Source organism: Tinamus guttatus, unplaced genomic scaffold (assembly GCF_059628265.1).
Source record: "Tinamus guttatus ecotype Peru unplaced genomic scaffold, ASM5962826v1 Tinamus_guttatus_pri_ptg000035l, whole genome shotgun sequence".
NCBI classification, from domain to species: Eukaryota; Metazoa; Chordata; class Aves; order Tinamiformes; family Tinamidae; genus Tinamus; species Tinamus guttatus.
Window position 1 is genome coordinate 7,663,017 of NW_028288569.1, and position 22,149 is coordinate 7,685,165.

A 22,149-nucleotide genomic window follows, 5' to 3' on the forward strand; every position below is an offset into this window, starting at 1 on the left:
TCTTTAGGAAAATTCAAGGAACTTATAATTAGAGCAGATGTTGTCCTCTGCACACAACTGGCAGTGGCATGAAAGTCCATATGAGGGGGAATGAATGGCCTGTTTTTCCCCTTCAGGCTTCTCAAGTTTCCTCCTGAAAAAGGCTTGAGAGAGGTCATATCATTTCAGTCTTTAGATGTCTACTTATCTGTATCAGAAAAGCTCTGTCGCTGCGTGGCCTTCTAAGTGGGCTCATGCTGGACAACATGTGAACTTACAGTGAAGAATGTGCAGGGTCTTCACTTGCATACAGGAGAAAAACAGCAAAGCAGTAGCACATGTCTTGATGTGTGAGCTCAACCTTTCCTTTGCTTTATTTTCTAACATATTATCCTGGTATCCATATTACCCAGCTTCTTCCCAAGCAGGATTTCCTTCCTCGTCTCCCCATTGCTTTCGGGGGAGTAGGGTAGGAGTGGTTGTGCATGATATACCACATGTTATATGGGATGACATCTCTAACCATTATTTTAACAGTGGTAGAACATAGGAGCAGGAACAATGTTTGCCACTCTTAATTGTATTTTAGACAGACGAGACTTGACATAAAAGACCTATTTTTTCATTTCATTTTTTAAATTGCTCCCTTAGGAGAGACTATCTTAAAACATCTGATGTTCTTTTGCAACTTGGGAAGTATTATGCATTCCTTTCATCCTTCATATATGTATTCATCTGCAACATTGCCAGTGGTTGAGGACATTCATGAGTGCTGTGGCAAATAAAATTGGATGATAAATGCTGGTGTTTTTACAAAATATACATTTGTGTGCCAGAGCCTGGACACTGCTCTTCTCTTGTATAAGTGAATAAATGGGGAAAAAAATGGTATACTAAGTAAATGGTTTTGAGTTAAAAATGAAAAGGTTTGCTTTTACTTTAAAAATTTACTTTTAACAGGACTGTGTTTAATGCAGGTTTCATTTTATATAAAATGGAAACTGTGCTTACAAGCTGTGCATATTTTTCTCTCTGTGATGTTTGAGACAAAAGAACTCAGTGGTGTTGGGTTGCTGTCAGTACCTTTTCAGCCCCGGTGATGATCACTGCAAATTTGCTGAGGTTTGATTGAATTAGTATTATGTAACGGAAGAGGTTTGTAGTAGAAATGCGTGTGCTACCAATTTTAACTATTACTTCCTGCATAGCAATGCTACTTTCTGTGGGTGGGATTTTTATTGGAAATCGCTTTGAAGTCAACCCTATTCACCCTAAAATGCAACGTTCCAATGCAACCTAGCAGTGAAAGCAATACATTCCCTGGGCAGATGTCAACGAGCAGCAGCAAGACATTCAGGCACCTTCCTTAGACAGGTGTTTCCAGCAAAGCCAACCCACGTGGTGCTTTCCTGGCCGGGCAGGACGCAGTGACCTCCCTGAAAGGGCAAACATCTTTCTTTGAACATGCTGCGTGTGTCTCCTACCACCATAAGAAACAGATCCCTCACTGTAGTGTTCATTTCTGAGTTTACTTTTGTAGCTGTGAGTATACTGAGAGCTGGGAACAGCTAAATGGAAATTAAAAAAAAAAATGTGTGTGACTAGTTGCTCATACTCAATACTTTTGCAAGAATATTTTTAAGGATAGATAAGCACTGGTGCTTTGGATATCTATACTCCCTCTTATATTCCTGCCCACTGTTTTTGTCTGTTTGTTTTTTTTGTTTTTAATATTTTGGATAAATGACAGTCACTTGTTTGCTTTTCTTCTCATGTTGTTATATTCTAAATAAGTCGTTGTCAGTGTTCTCTGTTTCATCCACCCAGAACAAAAGTCCATGTGAAATAAATTCATTTTTTGAAGGAGATGCTTTATGTTAGCCCAAAATACTTTGTGTGCTAGTGGATAGCAAGTGGGTCTCCACTTTGTCTTTTATTTGCGGGCGGCTGTGTCCATACATTAATGTGTATGGACCTGATGCAGCCTCCCTTTTGGGAACTGCTGCTGCACAGCAGTGCAGTACTGCAGACCAGTAGCCTACCCAGGGCTTCAAGTGGATTTTGTTCTGTCTTTTATTCTGCTTGGATGCGAACACGAGGCCTCGTTGTGCTTTAGTGAATTTGTCTGCCTGAATAAAAATATTTTCCTATACAGATTTTGAAAACCAGTGTCAGAGACCTGCCCATTAGTTCCAACCTTGTATGAGGCTGCGAGAGCCTGTGGTCTACAGGCTCTCACCTCAAGCAGACTGTCTTGTCTGCAACAAAATGTTAGTGTGTCTGTGGTGTAGAGAGACCAAAACGTTGTCGAGGACCCTATGGACAAGCTTGTTGTTTTTTTATTTCCTCTCTTCGGGGGCGATGGATTTGTGAGAGCAGGTCAGACCAAGCTTGGGGCTATGCGCTGCATTGTAAGCAGGAACTTTGATTGCCTCCCCCTGCTCCCCTGATACCAATAGATCTCAGGGAAACTACTCTTTAGCACTACGATTTAAGTGATTTAATGTGCTCTTCGCTTACAACTCTAGCTTCGTAATTTTTCTCTGTAATGAAGCGTCTCTCTTTCTCATCCGGCGTGTATTAGCGCATCGTCCTCTGCCTTTTCCTTCCTGGAAAGGGTGTTCAGGAGGCTGAACAGTAATCATGAGGTGCTTTGGAAAGTGAATTCCTGCACAGATGCCTGGGTACAGCTTCTTCAGCAGCTGTGGCAACCTATTTTCAGAGCACGTACCATATGCCCTCCTCTCACAAGAGAACCTCTCCTGAGCATTCTGGCCACAGCCCCCGCTCTTTCCTGTCCTACCCCCACGTCGCACAACTCTAGGTGCCCCCTTCCCCATCCTTACAGCCTCTTCCATCCCCATGGGGTGTCTCTGGCTGGACCCCAGCTGCAGACACTGCTCAAAACTGACGTTTGCTGCTCTCTGTACAGTTTGACTAAGGGATAGCAGAGAGGGGAGAAAATCCCAGCTCCGCTCGCTGTTTACTGGCACCAGAGGAAAGGCACCAAGCAGGCAGCAAACTACTGTAAGCAGTGGTGGAGATCCAACTGCTGCTTGGGATTTCTTATCCCCCTGGCGCTCTTTGGATTGAGCCCTTGGGCTCTGCATTCACCTGTCCCCTGCGGGTGATGGTACCAGTGCCAAGAGCTTGTGAATTCTGGTGCCGTGCTGGGCCAGCTGGCAGCATGTGTCAGGAGCCAAGCCTGCTCCTCCGCAGCCTGGGATGGGAGCTCATGTCATCACACACTGCCATCCGACCTCTGCGAGGAAAGCGAGTTCCAGCCCCATGCACTGCCCTCTTTGCTGTCAAACTGGTGAAAACAGGCATCAGCCATCCATCTTTCATCCACCAGAGGACAAAATAAAGTTCACCAGGATTCTCCCCTCTTTCTCTTTGTTTTTCTTTTTTTTTCTTTCCATGAGGATCTCCAGCCCTGGAGGTCATGCTTTAGGATGAAGAGCACAGCTCCTTTGGTGCTAGATGGCGAGGGAAGAGAATAGGAGGAGAAGAAGCCTACCAAGCAGGATGGGTCCCAGTGGAAAAGAGCTGTAGATGACAGTTGTGGTGAAGGCTCTTAGTATTCCTCTGGATATTTGTACACCTAAATATTAGTTTTGGCTAGTTCTATTGTGCCAGAACATGAAGACTATTCAATCAGCTCTACTTCTCTTACCTTCTTACCCTAATGGCATGCTCCTATTTATCCTAATAATGATACTGGCATTTTCCATCATCCTCATCATTCTTGAGCAAACAAATCTCCCACTAGTGTGTATGACAAAGACCCAGTTCCTACAAGGAAAATGTGGTGACCTTCTCACAGAAATCAGAATGCTGCCTCCAAAGCAAGTTAGACCCCCTGCTTCCCCTGCAGTTCAGCTCTGCTCCAGCCCACTTTTGGGAAGAATTTCTTTGCAAACACTGTATTTGTAGGCTAAATTCAGACCTGCATCACTTTTCTTTTTAACCTACTCAAACTACTTTGAGGAAATAACAGTTTTCCATGCATTAACAGAGAACAGGTATCTCAAAGTGTCACAAAAACCAAGCTGGTTCGCTAAGTAATAACCTCAGGCAAAACCTGGCCATTTAAAAATATATAAAAAGTATTTCTCCACTTTTATTAAATGTAAAACATTTGTTCACAAAAGGTTTTGGATCACATTAATTGTTTTATACAGTAAAGTCCTTTACTTACTGATGAACTTCATGAATGTGTTTTCACTAATAACCCTCATATAAGAGCCACTTCTCCAAATTCTGGCAAGAAAAACCTTCCACATGAATCTAGTTTATTACATGTTGACAACCCACATTGCTATTCCAACATGATCCCCCAAATATTATTTGTTAAAGAGTCTTAGAACTACTAGAAATATATTTTTTTGTGAAATAAGTGGTGTTAATTATATGCTCCAAATAGGCTAATGCTTGACACACTGGGCATATGTGACCAAACAAACATCAGAAAAAGAGGAGCTGGAAATAAGCAGCATCAAAACTTTCATCAGCAACCATCATGTAATATTTGTATGCCTGTAGCTTATGATGTATCGTAATGCTTAATTACTTGGTATTTAAGCAAATGAAGATCTGACCAGAGTGCAGGAATTTACACAGTTCTCATGGCTTAGATGAACTCACTGTGTCACTTAGTGACCCCTTTTGCCCTTTCCTTGCTGTTAATCCGGAATCCTTCTGCCCCTCTGCTGACACCTTTGCACGGCATGTCTATTATGAAGAAGTTTTTGGTGCTATCGCATTGGTATTTGGTCCTTTCAGTCAAATGGACCTTTCTGCGCTATTTCTTCAGGTTCCCACACTCTCCTGCGTGCTTGTCTGCAGGAAGCTACAGTGACGCTGTGTTCGAGTGTGTGTGTTTGTTGGCGCCAGTGCTATATCCATGGCTCCGGAATATCTTCACACACCAACGGTCTCCTCGTGTTTGAGTCCACAACACAGTATCAGGATGTCCGTGTGACCTCAAGTGTATTAGGATCTGCTTACAAGCAAGCATGCTGTGCTGTACTCTGTCCAGTTATTTTTTTCTCTTAAGAATCTTAACAGTGTAAAACAAGAATGAGGAAAACTTTAGCCCTTTGGTTTTAGAAGGAGAAGCAGTACAGGATCATTTTAAACCGCAACTTTAAACAGCAACAAGCCCTGATTTTGCAGGTTCATAACTGTGAAGCTGTGTTTTCAGGTACTGTGTAAAATAATGCAAATAAATCATCACCTATCTAAGTGCAAACCTATTCATGTAATCATCATGCAAAAAGTCACACATGTATTCTTTACTTACCTTCAGAATGAAACAGTTTGCTTGGCATTTGCTTTTTACATTAAACAGGTAAATTCAGGGAATGACTATTCTGTTGTACTTGCAGATGTATTCTTATTTTCCGATTTCTTTTAGACTCTGATAATGACAGTTGTTGTTTTGAACTTGGGAATTTCTTTATGTCCCTTCCTGCCCTCCTCCGCCCCCCCAAAAAATATTCCCTTAATGCTGGCATAGAAAAATGAACGAGTAGAAAAATCATAGCCCAAATCATCAAAAATCATTCACTAATTATAATAGTAATACTAAAATGAAGCAATCTTACCTTAACTCAGGAGACTGTTTGCTGTATTCCAGTCAGTCCCCCCGCTTATTCCACTGAAAAGGGAAAATCCACTTGAATTTTAAAAAAGAGTCTTTAAATAAGGGACGAGCGGAGGATGTGAGGAGTCCTCCTCAGAGCTCGCCTTGCGTTTGCTTTAGCGAGTCGCAGACACCTGGACCCAACAGTAGCTGCGAGTGACTCTCCTGTCTCCCGGTGTCCGTGGGCTGCAGATGGGTGCGAGCAGACCTGAGGCAGCGCTGCGAGGCAGAGGTGGCGGCGGGGACCTTGGCACCGGGTTGGACCAAACTCTAAATATAACTCGGCCCACTTACCGTGCACGTCTCTTCGTGCTCTGCGAGCAGATGACCTTGTCAGAAAACTGACCTCGCAGCCTGTCACTCTCTGCGAAGAGAGGATCTAAGGGAACAGGACTGCGCTGCAAGGGGACAGAAAAGCAATCAGCCATCTGCTTGCAGCAAGTGAATGAGCATACTTTTATGGCCGTTGCACCCGATCGAATTGTAATGTGCTTTACTTGATCGTTTAGGCAAAGGCACTACATGCCAGGTTACAAAAAAATCTGTACGGATGGGAGATCGCTTGGTAATTTCTAGCCCTAAATAGAGATCCCTGACACAGGTGAAAGGGGGTCACCTGTTCTCCATTCAAAAATATTAACTCAGCAAAGTATGCACCATTTCCTATTAATGTCATTCACATATGCAGGACCTCTCTCTGTTATCAGCTATCCTTCCTTTCACATGCTCTTATGGTGAGATTTTTGGAAGAATATGTGTTAAATTGACAAGCGTTATGTGCCAGTACTGTATGAATTTGAGATGCTGGGATAGCTTGGGAGGGCAGTGCCACCTGCAATACCTGACAGCAAACTGCAGAGAAATGTGTAGCATGGGCAAAGGAATAATGTAGAAATATAACCCCTGGGGACTTGCACAGGGAACTGCATTTCAATAGATGTTTTATAATCCAGGCAGTTTGTCAGTCTGTGTCCCAGCCTGGCAGGGTACTTTGTTCTTAACCTGAAGCAGAGTTTGACCTGATACAGATCAACCCAATACTCTGTCAAGCAGAGACCTGATACTGCTATGTCATATAAAAAAATCTGAATTTAAAAAAAGGAAAAGGAAACTTAAACAACTCAAACTTTTCTTTCACGTTTTGTGTTAGAACATGGTGAGGATTTGAAATACAAGCTTGTTTGCAGTATTATTCCTTGTTGTGATGTGATTGTTGGTGACACTACACTAAGTGGATGCCACATTATATGCATGTATGCAATTTTTAATGTTGAGAGGAAAAAAAGAGAAAATGTTGGAACTATGAGATTATGATAACCTTTTTCCTATAGCTGTATATGTCTACAAAATATCCATGAGCTGGAAAGACTTGAATGATATATGTTGTCAGTAAAATATCAATGTATAACTATGAACAGAAATGCAGTTTGTTCATTTTTTTGCAAAGTGTGCTCTACATTTTTATTGAAGTGTACTAAATTTGGCAAGCTCCGCTGTGTAATTTTATCATGATACTGGCTTCAGGTTTATAGAGTTAGCCAGACCTGTGTGTTACCTCCCAACAAATATTGCAGCTATGAGCCGCAGCTACTTCCCAAAATAAATGAGACAATAGTAGACAATGTGGGTCTAGTGCATTATTATGGGAGATGTCCCATCTGGAACCATACCACATTCCTGGGGAAAACTTGCCTATAGTTAGGTCTAGACTGGAGCCCACTATTTGAGTCATTTTGTGGATTTATCAAAAGTAACTGCCCATTTTTGCCCCGATTAACAAAAAAGAGAGATTTTTAACAGCGAATTATTATAACAGTCATGAAGAATGTAGCTATTTGACTTTGGAGAGAAGACCTGAAAAGGGAATGAGTCTGTCTACAGCTAGAAAAATGTTGAGTGACACCAGGACCTGCGGTTCTGAAAGTATATGGTACCAGCTTTAGTAAACACCGGTAGCATCATGATACTGATACTGATATTGCAACTGATAGCTTCCAACTGCGCAGTGCCACTGCCACATCTGTCCATCTTGTCCCCTCTTGTTGAGATATTGAAATTGCAACGCCATCTTATCCATCACCTTCCACTGGGTACAGCTTCCCTGGGTCCTGGCTGCCACCCACCTGACCAGATAGGTTGGAAGGCAGCCGAAGTTGAGGGAGATTCATCAGCTCTGCGTGAGGGCCCTGAAAAATGCACCCTGCTCCTTTGTGCATTGTAGGAATAACATGACCTTTAGTGGCACTGCAACACTTTCCATTGGTAATTGTGTTGTGGAGGATTCATGGCATCACATGTCACCAGTGCAGATTGCTGCTCTGGGAATTCTCGAGGTAGAGCAGATGGTTGCTTGATATATCTGCAGCACACTCAAACATGATTCTATGTTCTTATACCAGGTGGTAGCAGAACTTGTATGGAAAGAAAGGGTTTAGTCTGTAGGAGAGCATTGCATAATGTTTTTGGTTTCTTAGATCCTGAATATTGAACATGTTGGTAATAAGGAGGACCTGTGCTCCTCAAGATGAACGGAGCAGTATTTCATTTGTCAGCAGTATGTAGTCAGTTTCTTTTTTAAGACTAGTTTTGCATGGGTTTCCCATCTATAGCACAAAGTGGGAAGTGCAGAAGGGAACCAGGCCCTAAGCTGTGCCTTGTGTTTTCCAGACTCAAGAACTTGTGTTTTTTTATTACAATGCCAGCTGGTCATTCTGCTTCCTTGAAGACCATTTTTTTTTCTTTTATAATACAGCCTGCTTGGGTAGCATTTCCTTTAGGGTGATTTAGGTCTGGCTTCTCTAGCTCCTGGGCCATTTCTTCTTTCTGATGCCTTTTCTCAGATTGATAGCTATTTCAAGATGGCTTGTTGGAGTTCCCTCACATAGGATCATGCGTTCTGTCGCCACTGTTTGCTAGCTGATTTTTCTTTGATTAAGCACAAATTCCTAGGCACTTGTGGTTGTCTAAAGATCCCGTGGAACTTTTTACGAGGTGAGATATGTAAACCACAATGTCTCGGCCGGTTTCCAACATGGTCATCTGTATTCTGACTTTCCCCATTGCCTTGCTCTTTGGGCTTGGATACAGTGACCTCGTGCTATTCTAAATCATTGCATGCATGCAGCATGCTGGCATCCTTTTGAGTGATTTGTGAAGTGCTTGTAGGGTATATACACTTGTCATCTGTCAGGAAGGTAAGTCCTATTTATAATGTCAAGTGTTTAATTTAGTGTTATTTTAATTTTCATTTAGCGCACAAGTAAACAGCCAAATACCATACTTTTTGCAAACAGACAATCAAACCGTAACAGACAGCCTTTCACTTCCTCAGTGCTCTTAGGAACATGCTTTTTGCACTGAACCTGGAGATGTAAAGAGATTATCTGAAGTTTCAGAATAAAGGCAGTTTTGGGGAGAGCAAAACCAAGTGTAATGAGGAATATGCCATAGGTTGCAGATGTCACCTGAAGCTTCACTCATGGTGTCATTGGCTTAAGAGTACTGAAGCCAATGGCACAACTGATTTGAAGTATAACTGTATCTTCAGGCTACGGTTGCTCTTGTTTGACAGGTCTGTTATGAAGAAATTAAGTTGGATGGCATACCCTGAAATGGCCTGTCATATTCCAAACGTTGAATATTTGTGTTTGTCCTTTGCCTGCAAGGGAAAGTTGTAAATTACAGTGAATAAATTAATATTGAATTCTTTCCTTAGTGATGCCATTAATCTTTATGAGACAGCAATAGAAAATCATATTCAACCATTCTCTTTCCTCTAGGAGAAGAGATAATTTTGTTAGGAGGAGGACAGCCTACTACTTTTATGTCTCATTAGTCTTTTACTATCATTTTCTCATGCATTTCTGTTTTATAAAGAAGCATATGAAAATGAAAAGGTCAAATTACAAATTATCTGGACTGTAGCTATACTGTAGCTGTACAGTAGTAGTTCTAACCCTGATTTGTGCCGTAAGAAGTTGATTCTCCTATACTGGGTATTTTACATGCATATGTACCAGAGGATTTCCTCTGGTCTTTCAGCCTAAGTATGACCATTTTCTTTTCTTCTGATTCAATCCCAGTCAGTACAACAAGATGTAGCAAAAATTGATTTGGAAGTAGCAAGTTTAAATATAGAAAGAGGTGCTGAAAAATAGGTGTGAAGGGAGAAATGTTTCTTTTTAGAAATGTTCTACAGGAGCTTCACTGCATGGCACAGTGTCAGATGTCTATGCATGTCTATGCACTAAACATTTTCTATCATGTCAGAGCGTATCTAAAATTACTTTGAAATGTTCCCATGAAGATCAGTTCTGTTTTTCCTAGAACAGGCTGCATTTTGAGTTTAAGCTGCCATTCGGTGTGCAAAAGAGGATCTGAAACCAAATACCCTTCCACCAGATTGGTCTGGCAGTTGAGTCATGGTAGACGTATCTTCAGAGATAGCCAGGAAAAAGGTTTATGTTTTAATAAGACTGTAGTACTTACAGGACATGCTGTTGCCAGTGGTTGGAAATGTTTGTGTTAGAGTCCTACAGACTATGATAAACTCTGCCTTGGCACAAACTTGGGTAAGATGGGATCAGAAGGAGTTGAAGCTGTCTGACTCCTAGCTGATGGGGCCTAATTTAAGCTCTTTGGATTTATTTCTTGATAGGCCTGCATCACATATCGCGTGCCCCATAGGTACGCCTCACAAATGCACTCTAAAATGCCCTTTTTTTTTCTTACTGTCATCTTGATTTCTCAGTAGTACCATTGCACATGATGCATGCCTACGATGGGGAAAACTATTTCCCTTTCTGAGGCTGCCAATGGGCCCTTTCTGGTTTAGTCAGTCAATTTGCTTGAAGATTTAATCTCATTTTCTACCAACTTCCCAGTTTTACTGTGGTAAATAGCAACCTACTGGTCCAAAGAACAATAAATGAATAAATAAAATGTGTATTCTCAATAGTTCTGGGTGGCTAGGCTGGGGGGCACAAAAAGGTTTCGTAGCTATTTCTTGCTCCATTGCTTTTAGGTCATGGGCTACACAGAATTTGACCTCCTAGTAGGCTCCACTATAGGAAAAATCCAAACTTTTCATTGCCTCCAGAGAAGGAACTTGGATAGCTAGACATGAGAAAAATCTTCCTTTTGGTATTGGCAGTGTCTATGACATATGGATGGGTGATTTGGCTTCTGTCCAGGAGGCAGTTTATACTACTATTCCTCTATTGCCATTGACTTCAGTGCCTTCTTGTTCTCCTGCTAAGTGAAACCTCTTTCTTCCTTCTGGCTGGTTCTGTCCACCCCCTTCCCTTTGCGAGACAAGTTTGGAGTACTTTAGAATATTTCAGTCTTTATTCCTACTTGATGAGCCCCCCAGCAGGCCTATTTCACTAAAAAGGCCTCATCTGTTCCTTGTATACTGGTGGGCTTCCTGGCTGGGCCAAGGAGCTTCACGTTTCCTCCTGCCTTGAGAAATGATACCAGAATGATGTTAAAATAATGTCATCACTGCTTTTAGGCCAGTTGCTATGATCAGCCCTGTGGTGGTAATGCAAGAAGATGCCTTTGGAGTGAATTAGGATAAGCAGGGTCCCAGGAGCTGATTTTGCTGGCAGATGTTACATTTAGGAGAAAATGAATGGAGGTTACACTTTATATACCCTGTGTGACTCACAAGGGAGTTGAAATGAGAAAAGTTCAAAGAAATGCATTGACATGTAGATTAATTAATTTGATGCATTGAAGGTTTAGACCAGTTTTTAATGCCAAAAGTATAAAAATACCGAGATTTTAATTCCCTTCTTTTTCTGCCTTCCCTCTTTCCCCTTCTCTTCCTTCCTTCCTTCCAAGGAGAAGGAGTCTACAATGACAGATGAGGAAAAAAATGAAGATCCACCCAACACACTTCACATTTTACCCAGCATCAAATAATTCTCATTCTGCTGAATGCAAAGGTGGAGCCCTGAAAAATAGTTTTTCCTTAAATTAATGAATACAGAGTAAATCAGTACCGTTTCATCAATCAACAAATCAAAGCATCGCGTTCAAAGCTGCCTGAAGATAATCCAGCACACTGTGCCTGAACCTTGCCCACCTACAGAGTAATAATTAGCACATGCATTTTTCCTGCAGCGTTTCTTAAACTAGTAAGTTAGCATAAAATAAAACCCAATAAATAAATAAATAAATACATACATACATACATACATAACCCAGGGCTTTCTCTTAAAAAAGTGGAAAGCACAGGCTCTATATTTCTTACGTTCTGATTTTTGATATAAGGCAATTTTAGGACAGTGAGAGGTCCTAAAGTCAGGGGAAAAAGAAGGGGAGAGACCAAGTTTGCAAGAATAAATCACATACAAAGGTTGGTTTTGGGCAAGCTAGGTGAGTACTAGGTGAGTAGTGATATCTAGGTGAGTACTGATAAATGCAACAGATGGGAGCATAAGGGAAATGTAGGACTTTCTGTAACACTTCAGACCTATGGAGTCTTCTGACGCAGAGTATGTCTCTGACTGTGGGCTGTGCCAGATGCTTCAAATAAAAGTTGAATTTTCCTTGTGGACATGGAAGGCGGGTTCCTTCCAAATTCCACGGCAGTGATTAGTTTAACTGCAAGTAGTGAACTTTTCCTTTACTGCCCTTTATCACTGTGGGTCTTGTGGATATCAAATTAATGTCCATTCTCGCTAAGCTTCCAAATCAAAAATCTGATGGAAATGATTTCCTTAGGTGCCTCTGGGTACTTAAGCAAAAGAGTGTTCCTCTAATCCAAACTTCAGTAACTGCCTTTCTAATTCACGTGTTCCTAGTTCTTCCTTTATTTTGAAACGTGGTAAGCAACATGCCTCTTCTCTGTCTCAAAAACAAGAAAACTGCAAGGAAAAAGGGAAAAAATGTTTTCTTCATTCTCTCTATGAAGAACTTACCGTGTCTTGAATCTTTTATTGTTTGCTTCTTTTATTTCAGTGATAGAATGACCCAGCTATAAGACACATTTTTCAAAGAATTGTAAGATAATTTTCTGTTCTTTTTCGGTCGTAACATTTTGTTTGTTTTGTGGCATTATGCTCCTGAAGAATTTTACTTTGTCAGTCAGTCTAGCTGAGTTGTCAAAAGAATTATTTATATTGTGGTCCCTTTAACTCCCTTAATAATCACATTAGAGTAGGAAAGTGGCATGTAAAGGTCAAAAGACTCAATAATGATGAATCAGCCTAGCAAACACAAATTTGTATATAGGAGGTAATATGAGCAAAATTGTAGTCACATCTCAGCATGTGTTGTGGCCTCAGGTATCATCCGTGTCTTGTCTGCCTGTAAAAATACCACAATAAATGACCAGGCAAATAAAACTTCTTCATGACTATAATAGTTAATAAAGGTGATGATTAAAGGAAACCTGTTAAATTATATACATATCTATTTGACTATGTGTGCCTTTGTATAAAAACACACACACACAGGTGCATGTATGTGTGTTAATATGTATATGTGTGTGTATGTGTGTGTGTGTATTTATTATACCTATTGATGCAATCAATCAGGTGTAGGTATATGTGTATTTGAAAGAAGTTTGAAGCCATTGCATTGAATGATTGCAATAATGGGAACGAGAAAATGAGAAAATCTATTTTTGTGTGTATTAAGCATAAATTTTCAGTGCAGTCCAAAATAAATTCAAATATAAATATCTAATGCCTGAAGAAGCCTGTTAGCAGTTGCTTGTGTGACATCCTGCTGATGTAATACCAAAGAAGAACATGAAGAACTCTCCAATGTGCATTTATTTATCTAAATCAAGAGCACTCTGTGGCATTTCAGCATCCTTTTATGACCTTGCAGTCACGTAAGATACACACATACCTTGCAGGAGAGCAGCTACGGAGGGTTGCTGTTGGGTGGAATCTGTGAGCTGGATGCCTCTGCATTTATTCACATTTAGTTAGGTTTAACTTTTATGACTTACATCACTGACTTCCAGGCAGGCACTTACTTGCAAAGTAAGATGCACCTCTCAGTGTGAACAAGGGTGGCAAAACCGGGCCTCAGGTACTTGGACGTCCCAGTAAAACCCTCCTGTCATCCCTGGAGTTGACATGGCATCACAAGCAATCACAGCTTTGATGCTAGCTGCTGTCTCACTGGGGTATTGCCTGTTTGTACAACAAGGTGACAGAGCCCTGGAACACGCTGCCCAGGGAGGCTGTGGAGTCTCCTTCTCTGGAGATCTTCAAAACCTGCTTGGATGCAGTCCTGTGCCCCATGCTCTGGGTGTCCCTGCTGGAGCAGGAGGGTTGGACTGGATGATCTCTAGAGGTCCCTTCCAACCTCAGCCATTCTGGGATTCTGTGATTCTGGGATGAGAAGTCTTACTGATGTATGAAAAAAGGGGCTCAGATTAGAGGTGTTTTCGGAGATGTTTGTTGAGTGTAGGGCCAGACTTTTCTTTCCCTCTTCTTCCATTCCTAGCTGAAAGAGGAGAAGGGCCTTGCATCACGACGTGCCATCCAGGGCTCAGACGGGCAGGGAGCAGGTGGCACATTGTTTATCAGGTGATATCATGGAAACCATTTGTCCAGTTTTAGATTGCTATTACTACTAGGGTATCTTCTAGTTATGAGAGAGAGAACAGGCTTCCCTGGGCATTAGATATTCTTATTTGCCTTTCAAAACATGCCAAGTGGGATTTAACAAGGAATGCTTACAGATCACACTTGGTTTTCTTCTGCTTCTCCTCTCATTTATTTACAGTGTGAGGTGCCTTGAGAAGGAGCTGGCCCAGTATTTCAGTTCCATGACATATGCACAGATTTATTTAGGTATGGGTACTTTGGGTCTATGGAGAAACTGAGCAAGAGGAATGAAGAGGACACTTGTTCTGAACTGTTGGAGTACTTCATTTGTGTAATCCACTCCAAGCCTGCCTGGCTGCAGGGCACCCAGGGCTGTAGTGCTGATATATGCGAAAGCTGGTTGCCTCTCCAGCATCTCCAGAATCAGGACAGAAAACATAAGGGGGTGATATACCAAAGGAAATATCTGTCACTGAGACTCAGAAGCTGCTTCTCCAAAATGCCATGTAGCAAATTTGCTAGATGCACAGTCGTATTGAGGGAAGCAAGGCCATGGTAGAGCTCAGCGATAATATCAAAGCACACTTAGACTTTCAAGAATATAGACAATTTAATTTTCCAACTTCTTTTAATGAAGCAACATATCTCAGACTCCAAAGTGAGTGAAAGATATGAGTTGTGGAAGTTATGGAAGACATAACTGGCCAGTCACTTTGAAAAGGAATAGCGGCAGGAAGGAGCTGTTGGTGGTGTGTAGAGGGAAGCATTCAGTGCAGGACCACTCAGACATTTTCAAGAGAATAGGAATTAGGAGTCTGGTAGACTGACACAGATATTGAAGCTCCAGCATTCTTAGTCTCCTAAATCTTCACATTTGTATCTTCCCTTCTTTACCTGCTGCCTTGTGTTAGGCAATGCCGGACTAGATAGAGTTTTGTGAGCATTGATATAAAAATTTCTAATAAAATAAACCCGTGATACCACTGAAGACATCAAGAAACAAAACAAACCGAATGAGCTTTGGAATAAGATCTCCTGGCCACTTTCAGCAGTCAGCAAACTTTCCCAGAAAATCTTATGTCCTCAGCCACTGTCTGATGGACACTATTGGGACAGTAGAAAGCACTGTACTAATAAAAGTAGTAGTAGTGCTAGAGAACGCAGACTGTTTTTCTAGCTCATGACCTAGTGTGTGTGCACACTGGGATTTAGACCTGCCACCTGCTTTGTCCACCTCCTTTGAGGAGAGATCCCCAAATGACTACACGGCCTCTTCTGATGAGGCTGACTTAGTTGTTGTGCAGGGTGGGCTCAGCCCCATGTTGCAGCTAATCTTCGTTTAGCATCCGTCCGTTGCACTGGACAGAAAACAAGTTCTCTTTTCAGCCCCTGCTCTGCTTTCTGCAGTTTGCCAGAAATTTAATCTATACTAAATAAGATTGCCTGACAGATGACATCCAATCTGCTGAAATGTTCACTGAGTTTCTTCATTTGCTAGCTCTCAAGCTCCCAGACTCTTTAAAACTCTTTAACAGCTGTTTCAAGCTGGTTTTGAGATACTGACTCTTATGCAGATTTTTCAAGTCGCGGAAAGAGGTGGAAATTAGAAGACAGCCCTTTCCAGGTGTAAATATGTATAAAACTTGTTAGCCACTTTTTTGCATTAGGATTTTCCAAACCACAGGCTTACTGCTATGCAATGTGCAATGGCACAACTGTGGAGAAATAAAGATGCTCTGTGAGGAAACCTGTGACTATTTTTTCCCCCCCAAGTCTTTCTATTAATGAAAGAGACGTGGCAGATGAGTGGACAACATCTTAATCTGAAGAGTTTTCTCAGAAAACATCAGCAGCTTTTAGTCTTGTGGTCATTCTGCTTGAAATAGGTGCGTAGTGCCCTTGCCTAATTATTACTGATGAGAGGCACATAACTAGAAATGGGATCACAAAAATTATTTGTTTACAGTTGGACATTACATCATTTTTAGAACTTTTACTCTTGTAAGTAATTAGTAAGGCATTTTGGACCTTTAGCAAAGTTTTTTGGGAGGTCATGCATGAGTGTGTGTTGGGTTTGGGTTTTTTTTTTCCGGTCTTCATCTGCAAGACTTGTTCTTTGTAGGAGGAGATGACTCATTCCAAGAGAAGTGTCAGTAAGCTTAGCAGGCAAGCTTTCTAAGTGAAGCTCTGGTTCAAAGAGCCGTTCTTTTTTTTAGTCTCCAGCAGCAATGCTGTTTCTTGTTTTTTGGTCTGAAGATTTGCTGAAATAGGTCTGTAATTGTATTTGGTGTATCTGATGATTCTGCAAATAGTACCAGAAAGCTAAATAAAGATTATTTCTAGATGATATACTGTGAGGAACAGGCAAAATTGTACCTCTTTTTTAGGTAAATATCAAATACCAGTAAAATGATACTAATTTCTGTTACAGCTGTGTTTATTGCCAATTTTAGGATTATATTATCGTGACAAACCTTCAGCTGAACATATCCCTGTTTCTGTATGTGAAGGTAGAAGGTGATTTAAAAAAAAACAGCGTAACAAAACTCTCTTTTTCTCATCAGATTCCTCAGATGATGAAGCTAGTGAGAAGACAAGGGAGGAATCGAGAGCAATACATCAGGAATCAGACTCCAAACCTGCTGTGACAAAGAAAAGAAAGAAGGTTTGTAAGTTGAGTGATTGTGTAGAGCACAGAGGTGACAGTGCATAAGGAAAAGTAGCCCCTTTTCCTTTAGTAAGGAGGCAGTTTTCTTTTTGTGTCGTGTGATCTTTTTTGTGCAATAAGATCCCTTGTGATTTGGATTTATTTGGAAGTGTTTGAGTTCCAGAGCATTTCAATAATAACTTCATTCTTGTTTTGTGTAAAATGAGATTGTTGAGCCTGCCTCCTGCGTCATGACTTCTAGTGATATAATCCTGAGTGGTTGTGCCTGGATTCCTCTCCTTGTACACCTGAGACCTTGGAAGCTGTATTTAAAATATTTTACAGCATCTCCACCCAATTATAACTTCTCTGAAGTGTCCAAGTGAAGAAGAATATAAGTCCCAATGGATGTTTTCATAGCCTTGCACTGCTGAAAGCTTCCTTTAGGACCTGTAGGAGCTATGATTCTCAGAACTGTATGGAGTACACCTGGAAAAGGCATCTTTGACAGACAAGCTTCCCCCAAACCTTAGCAGAAAATAATCCTCTAAATCTCAGCTGATTTTAAGAAATCTGTTGTTTGAAGGTAAACTTCTTGTGTCTTCCTAGTGTCATACAGGAGAACAGACTGAATGTGAAGGAGCTTGTAACAGAGATTTAGAAGCAACACAGTAAACATGTAGTACTAGTTAATGTCCTTTGGATCGATTGTCTTTCTCAAGCACCCAAGACCTTCCCCATTTTCATTGGGAAGGAGACAACCAAGCAATGTAGAAAGTTGCATTTCCTTTCCACGCACTGTACCTAGTGGCAGATATTGAGGAGTTCAACTCAGCCACGTTGCCTATAGAGCTACTTTCTATGAGCACAAAGTTTTTTTACACATTTGGAACAAAATAAGCTGGTGTATCTGGAGGAGGTACTTTGTTCCTTGTGTGGGAATGCTGGGAAGGATAAACCAACACAGGTTATCCTGAGGAATGGAAGTTGGCGCTGTTCACCCGTTGCCTAGAGCACCTGCCTCTATCCTGCCTATACAATTAGAAATATCAGTTTGTATTTTGGACAGGTATTTGATGTTAAGTGATTACCTTATAGAGTTTTATGGCTGATAGGAGCTCATTGTCCTAGTGTTGTTGATGGTCTTTTATAGCAAAAAGGCTTGTATTTGCAAAACATTAATAGTTTTTTGCAACATATTTTCCTCTCTCATGCCTGCCTTGTTCACAGTCTGGAAGCTATTCTTCAGGGGACTTGGCATCTTAAAACCAGTCAGAAGGCAACTAAATAGAATTATGTTTCCAGTCTGTAGACTGTCCTCAGGCTTACAGTGACATGAATAATTTGTCTCTGATCTGAACGGACCATAGCTGTGTTTACTTTATCACTAACTCCCAAAGTCAGAGTATATGGCTGACCTAGAAGGTAAACTTTCACACAAGCAGAAGAATGTTTTCACTTTACATTTGAATTTCCAGTAACTTGGCAACATGTAAAGAAAAAGGTTGTGTTAGAAATATAATACAGGAAATATTTTATGTTCTGTCAATGATTAACAAACAAGGAATTTATGACATTTTAGTTCATAAATCAGTGGTCTCAGCACAAATTTACTGTTTTCTGCATTTTAAGAACTTCCTTGTAAAAACAGCCTAAGAACACAGAGCACAAGGGAGCCATGTCAAAAGCCAGTAGGTTGTCTGTTCTGTATCTTGCAGAAGAAAAACACACAAATGACCTTTCCTTAAGGGTGGCATTCAAAGAGCTATCAAATGAGTAGGTAGGCAACTAGCACTTGTGAAAGAGTCAGAAGTTCAGCCTAGATCAGATGCCTAAATATTTTAGGATTGTAGATATCAAAAGGCATGTAGATCTACAGCCATTCACCATCATTTGTTTCTCTTACCTTTATGGCTTTATTGTTAATGTCTAGATATAGTGGACTGGTCTAACAATATACCATGCATATGTATGTGTGTATATATGTTTATGTATGTATATATGTATGTATGTGCTGCTGTAAAAGAGTTTTGTGAATCTACCTATTATGGTGATGTGAGGCAGCAGGCTTTGCCTACAAGCCTGCTGTGTATTTCTGTTGCCATTGAAAGAAAGGGCTTCATACTGTGCTCAGAAAAGAAGCCATGGCATTTGATGGTATTTTAAGCATTTGAATGAAGAGGTATCAGTGAGAAATTTTCTTTTCTATTAGAGAACATTTTGGGGTTTTATTCTTGTCTCACACAGATCCCAATTGGGAGAGCACATGTTGTTTTTTACATTTATATGAAGCAGGTCAAATACCCTTCACAATGTTCGTGAATGGAGAAATGGCTTCCTAGGTTAAGGAACCATTGTATTCTGCAGAAAGAAAAGATTCAGGTCATCCATTTCTGGTTCTTTGATGGCTTGGTAGTGTCCCCTGACTGAATCAGTACAAAGACTTGTTTTCTGCCTAAAATGTGGTGCTGAATTTGGAAATTAGGATGATAATATCTGGGAAGTGGTCTTTCAATGTCTATGGTCAGCTGGGATGTGTAAGGGTAGAGCGGGAGCTGAAGGCAGAGGGTAACTCTGTTTCCATCTGGATGTCTGGGAATCCTACATCTCACTTCCAACCTCAGCTAACTTTGGTACAGCATTACTGTCTTTGCTAGTGATGACTGTGTTTGCATTATAGCACGTAAAACAAGCAAAGGCCATTTTTTTTTTATGGTGAGTGTGGTGGTACCCTGTTTTTTATTGCTACGTTGAGGAAGGCATAACCCTCTTGGTGCTGTCACTCTTGCTCTAAGAGGGGAACAGAGGAGCATTTCTCTACATCCCCGCCAGACTCCTTTGACTACTGCTGTTTCCCTTCCGGGCCTTCCCCAGGGGCTAGTGCAGGCCTGGCTAGTGCAGGACTGAGTTTTTGATGTCCCAAATGATGAGCTTTCTCCACAGTTGCTCACAAGAGTAGATTTTTCCAGGCATGTGCATTTTAGTGGCAAGGAACTTTTTTTCCTGCTACTCAACCCTTTTTCCCTGTGGAAATTTCTTCACTGATCACCTGCTAAGCTCTAAAACCCAAATTTGTAGCTTAATTTGCATTGGTAGTATACAGAAGGCCAAAGAAAGAGAACTGCTGTGACTAAAACAAGGAAAACTGTGCCTCACTTCCTCTGTGTTGAGCAGTTTTAGGGGACTTTCAGACAAATCCTTACCCTGTGTTCTCTAGCTAACAGACTCTGCTCACCTGGGAACAGGAGAGAGTTAATAATAGTGACACATGTGTTGCATAAAGGCTGTTCTGTATTCTGCAACATGTATTTTTCTTATGTTTATTTGACCCTGCCTGGTATGAGCAGACAAAGCAGGAATGGAGCAGAGCAAATTTGAAACATCTTTCCCTGAATTTTACATTACAAGCATGGAAAGAAATCCAGAGCATGATTATTTCCAATTATTCTCTCCCAGTTCCATGGTATCTTTCGCCATCTGGATGTGCATATTAGGCTTAGTTATTTTAGAGTCCTATTGGCACAGTTTAGAAAAATGATCATACACAATAGCAGGGTTTAAATGTATATAATTTTTGAAAGTTCCCCTCATGGTTTTTCTCTCTCTCTTTTTTTTTTTTTTTAAATTTATCCAAACCTTCTTTTGCCAACTTGATGGTCAAAAGTAAATTTCTGCTTTCTCTTTTTTCATTCTGCTCTAGTTACAACAACAGAGTCTTTATTCTGAAGTTGCACTAGATTGACGCCCTCTACAAATGGGAGGTTTTTCCTTAACCCAGTATCACAATTTATGTATCACTCTTCTGCCTTCTGCTTTTTTTTTTAGATGATACATCTAATGTTAAGTCTTTCTTTTTCTTTTTATGTGCTGTGCAGCCTACAGAGTGTTTTTTAACTCAGCCTGAAGAAAAACAGGAGATCACTGCAAAAGCAAAGAAGAGAAAGAAGGTAAGAATGTCCTAGAATACGTGTGGGGCATCGGGTGCTTACGCTATTATGAGATTCACAACCCTGTGACAATGTGGAATCATATGGTCAAAGCTATTGCAGCCTGTTTTAGAGAAGAATAGAAATTCCCACTTTTTTTGACTTCCCTCTGAATACTCATTCCCCGTGTAAACAGAACCGTGGCACTTGCCTACACCTTAGTCAAGGGCTGTCTATGTCTGTACCCAGCTTGCAAATGTTGCTCACTGGAAAAATTGGTGTATTAGAGAAAGATGGATTTTCAGTTGCTGCAGAGTCTTCCCTATTTCCAGCTGCTGTTTTGTTTCCAGAGCCAAGAACTGCCTTCGTTCCCCCTTCTCACCATGGCATAGGTATATAAATAAATGCTCTGTATTGTCCTTCTGGCTACACTCCCTCCTCCTCCTCAACAACAAACCCACGCTGGAGACTAGATGGAGATTGTATGGCACCAAGCAAATTAGTTTTCAGCATGGACTGTAAATACTTGGCTTGCTCGCCGGGCAGAGAGGTGGCTTGTTTATGTTATGTCAGGCTTCTGAATTATCCAGGGAATGAACATAGGGAAGAGTGGGATTTAGCTTTAAAGGCAACCCTGGCAGAAATGACCTTGGTGCTGCTTCCACTGCAGCCAGGGCTCAAGAATCCCACAATAGAAACTGGTGAACCAAATCTAAAAAGAACACCCGATTCTCAGGCAAACAATAGGTGCTTAGTTACACCTTTAGTTTCAGTGGGGATATGCACGTAAGGTGACATATATAGCCTGTCAAAAAATCCATCAGGAAATACTTATCAGGCTGATCTATAGCTCCCAAACAAACTGCTTTCTCCGGAAAAAAAAAAAAAAAAAAGGGAAGAAGAAAAAGTAAAAAAAAAGAACTTTGCTTTTAAGCATCTGGAATGAATTGGAAGAAAAATAATAAAACTTCCTGCATGTGGGACATTTCCCCACAGCTCTCCTTGAAGGAAGCGAGTTTGCTCAGGTGTCCTTGCTCTTACTTGCACGGAATTTTTCGCTAGTATCAGGCTTCTCCCCTCAAGAGGACCATAATTTTCCTGAAGGAATCAAGTGGCCCAGGGAATGACGTAATGCTCGTGTGCAATGGCAGGTTACGCTGCGTTACCAAGGAAAAAATAAACCTGATCATTCTGGGTTATTGTCTGCTAAATCAGAGGTCCCCGGGCACGGGTCACTGAAGAGGCTGGGTGTACAGAAAGGGCTTGCACGTCTGTGGTGATGCTGTCCTCATGGTGGCTTGCATGTGCCCATGACAGCAAATTCAGCTCAGCTTATGCTGCTGAGAAATCTTTACCTGGCTTTTCATGAGCGAATCT

General features: G+C 41.1%; 2 protein-coding genes across 2 annotated transcripts in view; one reads left to right on the forward strand and one right to left on the reverse strand.

The window, feature by feature from the left end:
- The window catches only part of FILIP1L (filamin A interacting protein 1 like), a 182,886-nt gene extending 177,270 nt beyond the window's left edge, over window positions 1–5,616 (reverse strand). The window contains exon 1 of the mRNA XM_088533670.1: window positions 5,589–5,616. The gene's annotated coding sequence lies outside the window, so the exon portion shown is untranslated. The remainder of the gene's footprint in view (window positions 1–5,588) is intronic.
- CMSS1 (cms1 ribosomal small subunit homolog) overlaps window positions 1–22,149 on the forward strand; it is a 219,688-nt gene that overhangs the window by 183,481 nt on the left and 14,058 nt on the right. Inside the window, exons 2-3 of the mRNA XM_088533826.1 lie at window positions 16,764–16,864; window positions 20,722–20,793. Coding sequence (XP_088389952.1) covers window positions 16,764–16,864; window positions 20,722–20,793 — 173 coding nt within the window. The remainder of the gene's footprint in view (window positions 1–16,763; window positions 16,865–20,721; window positions 20,794–22,149) is intronic.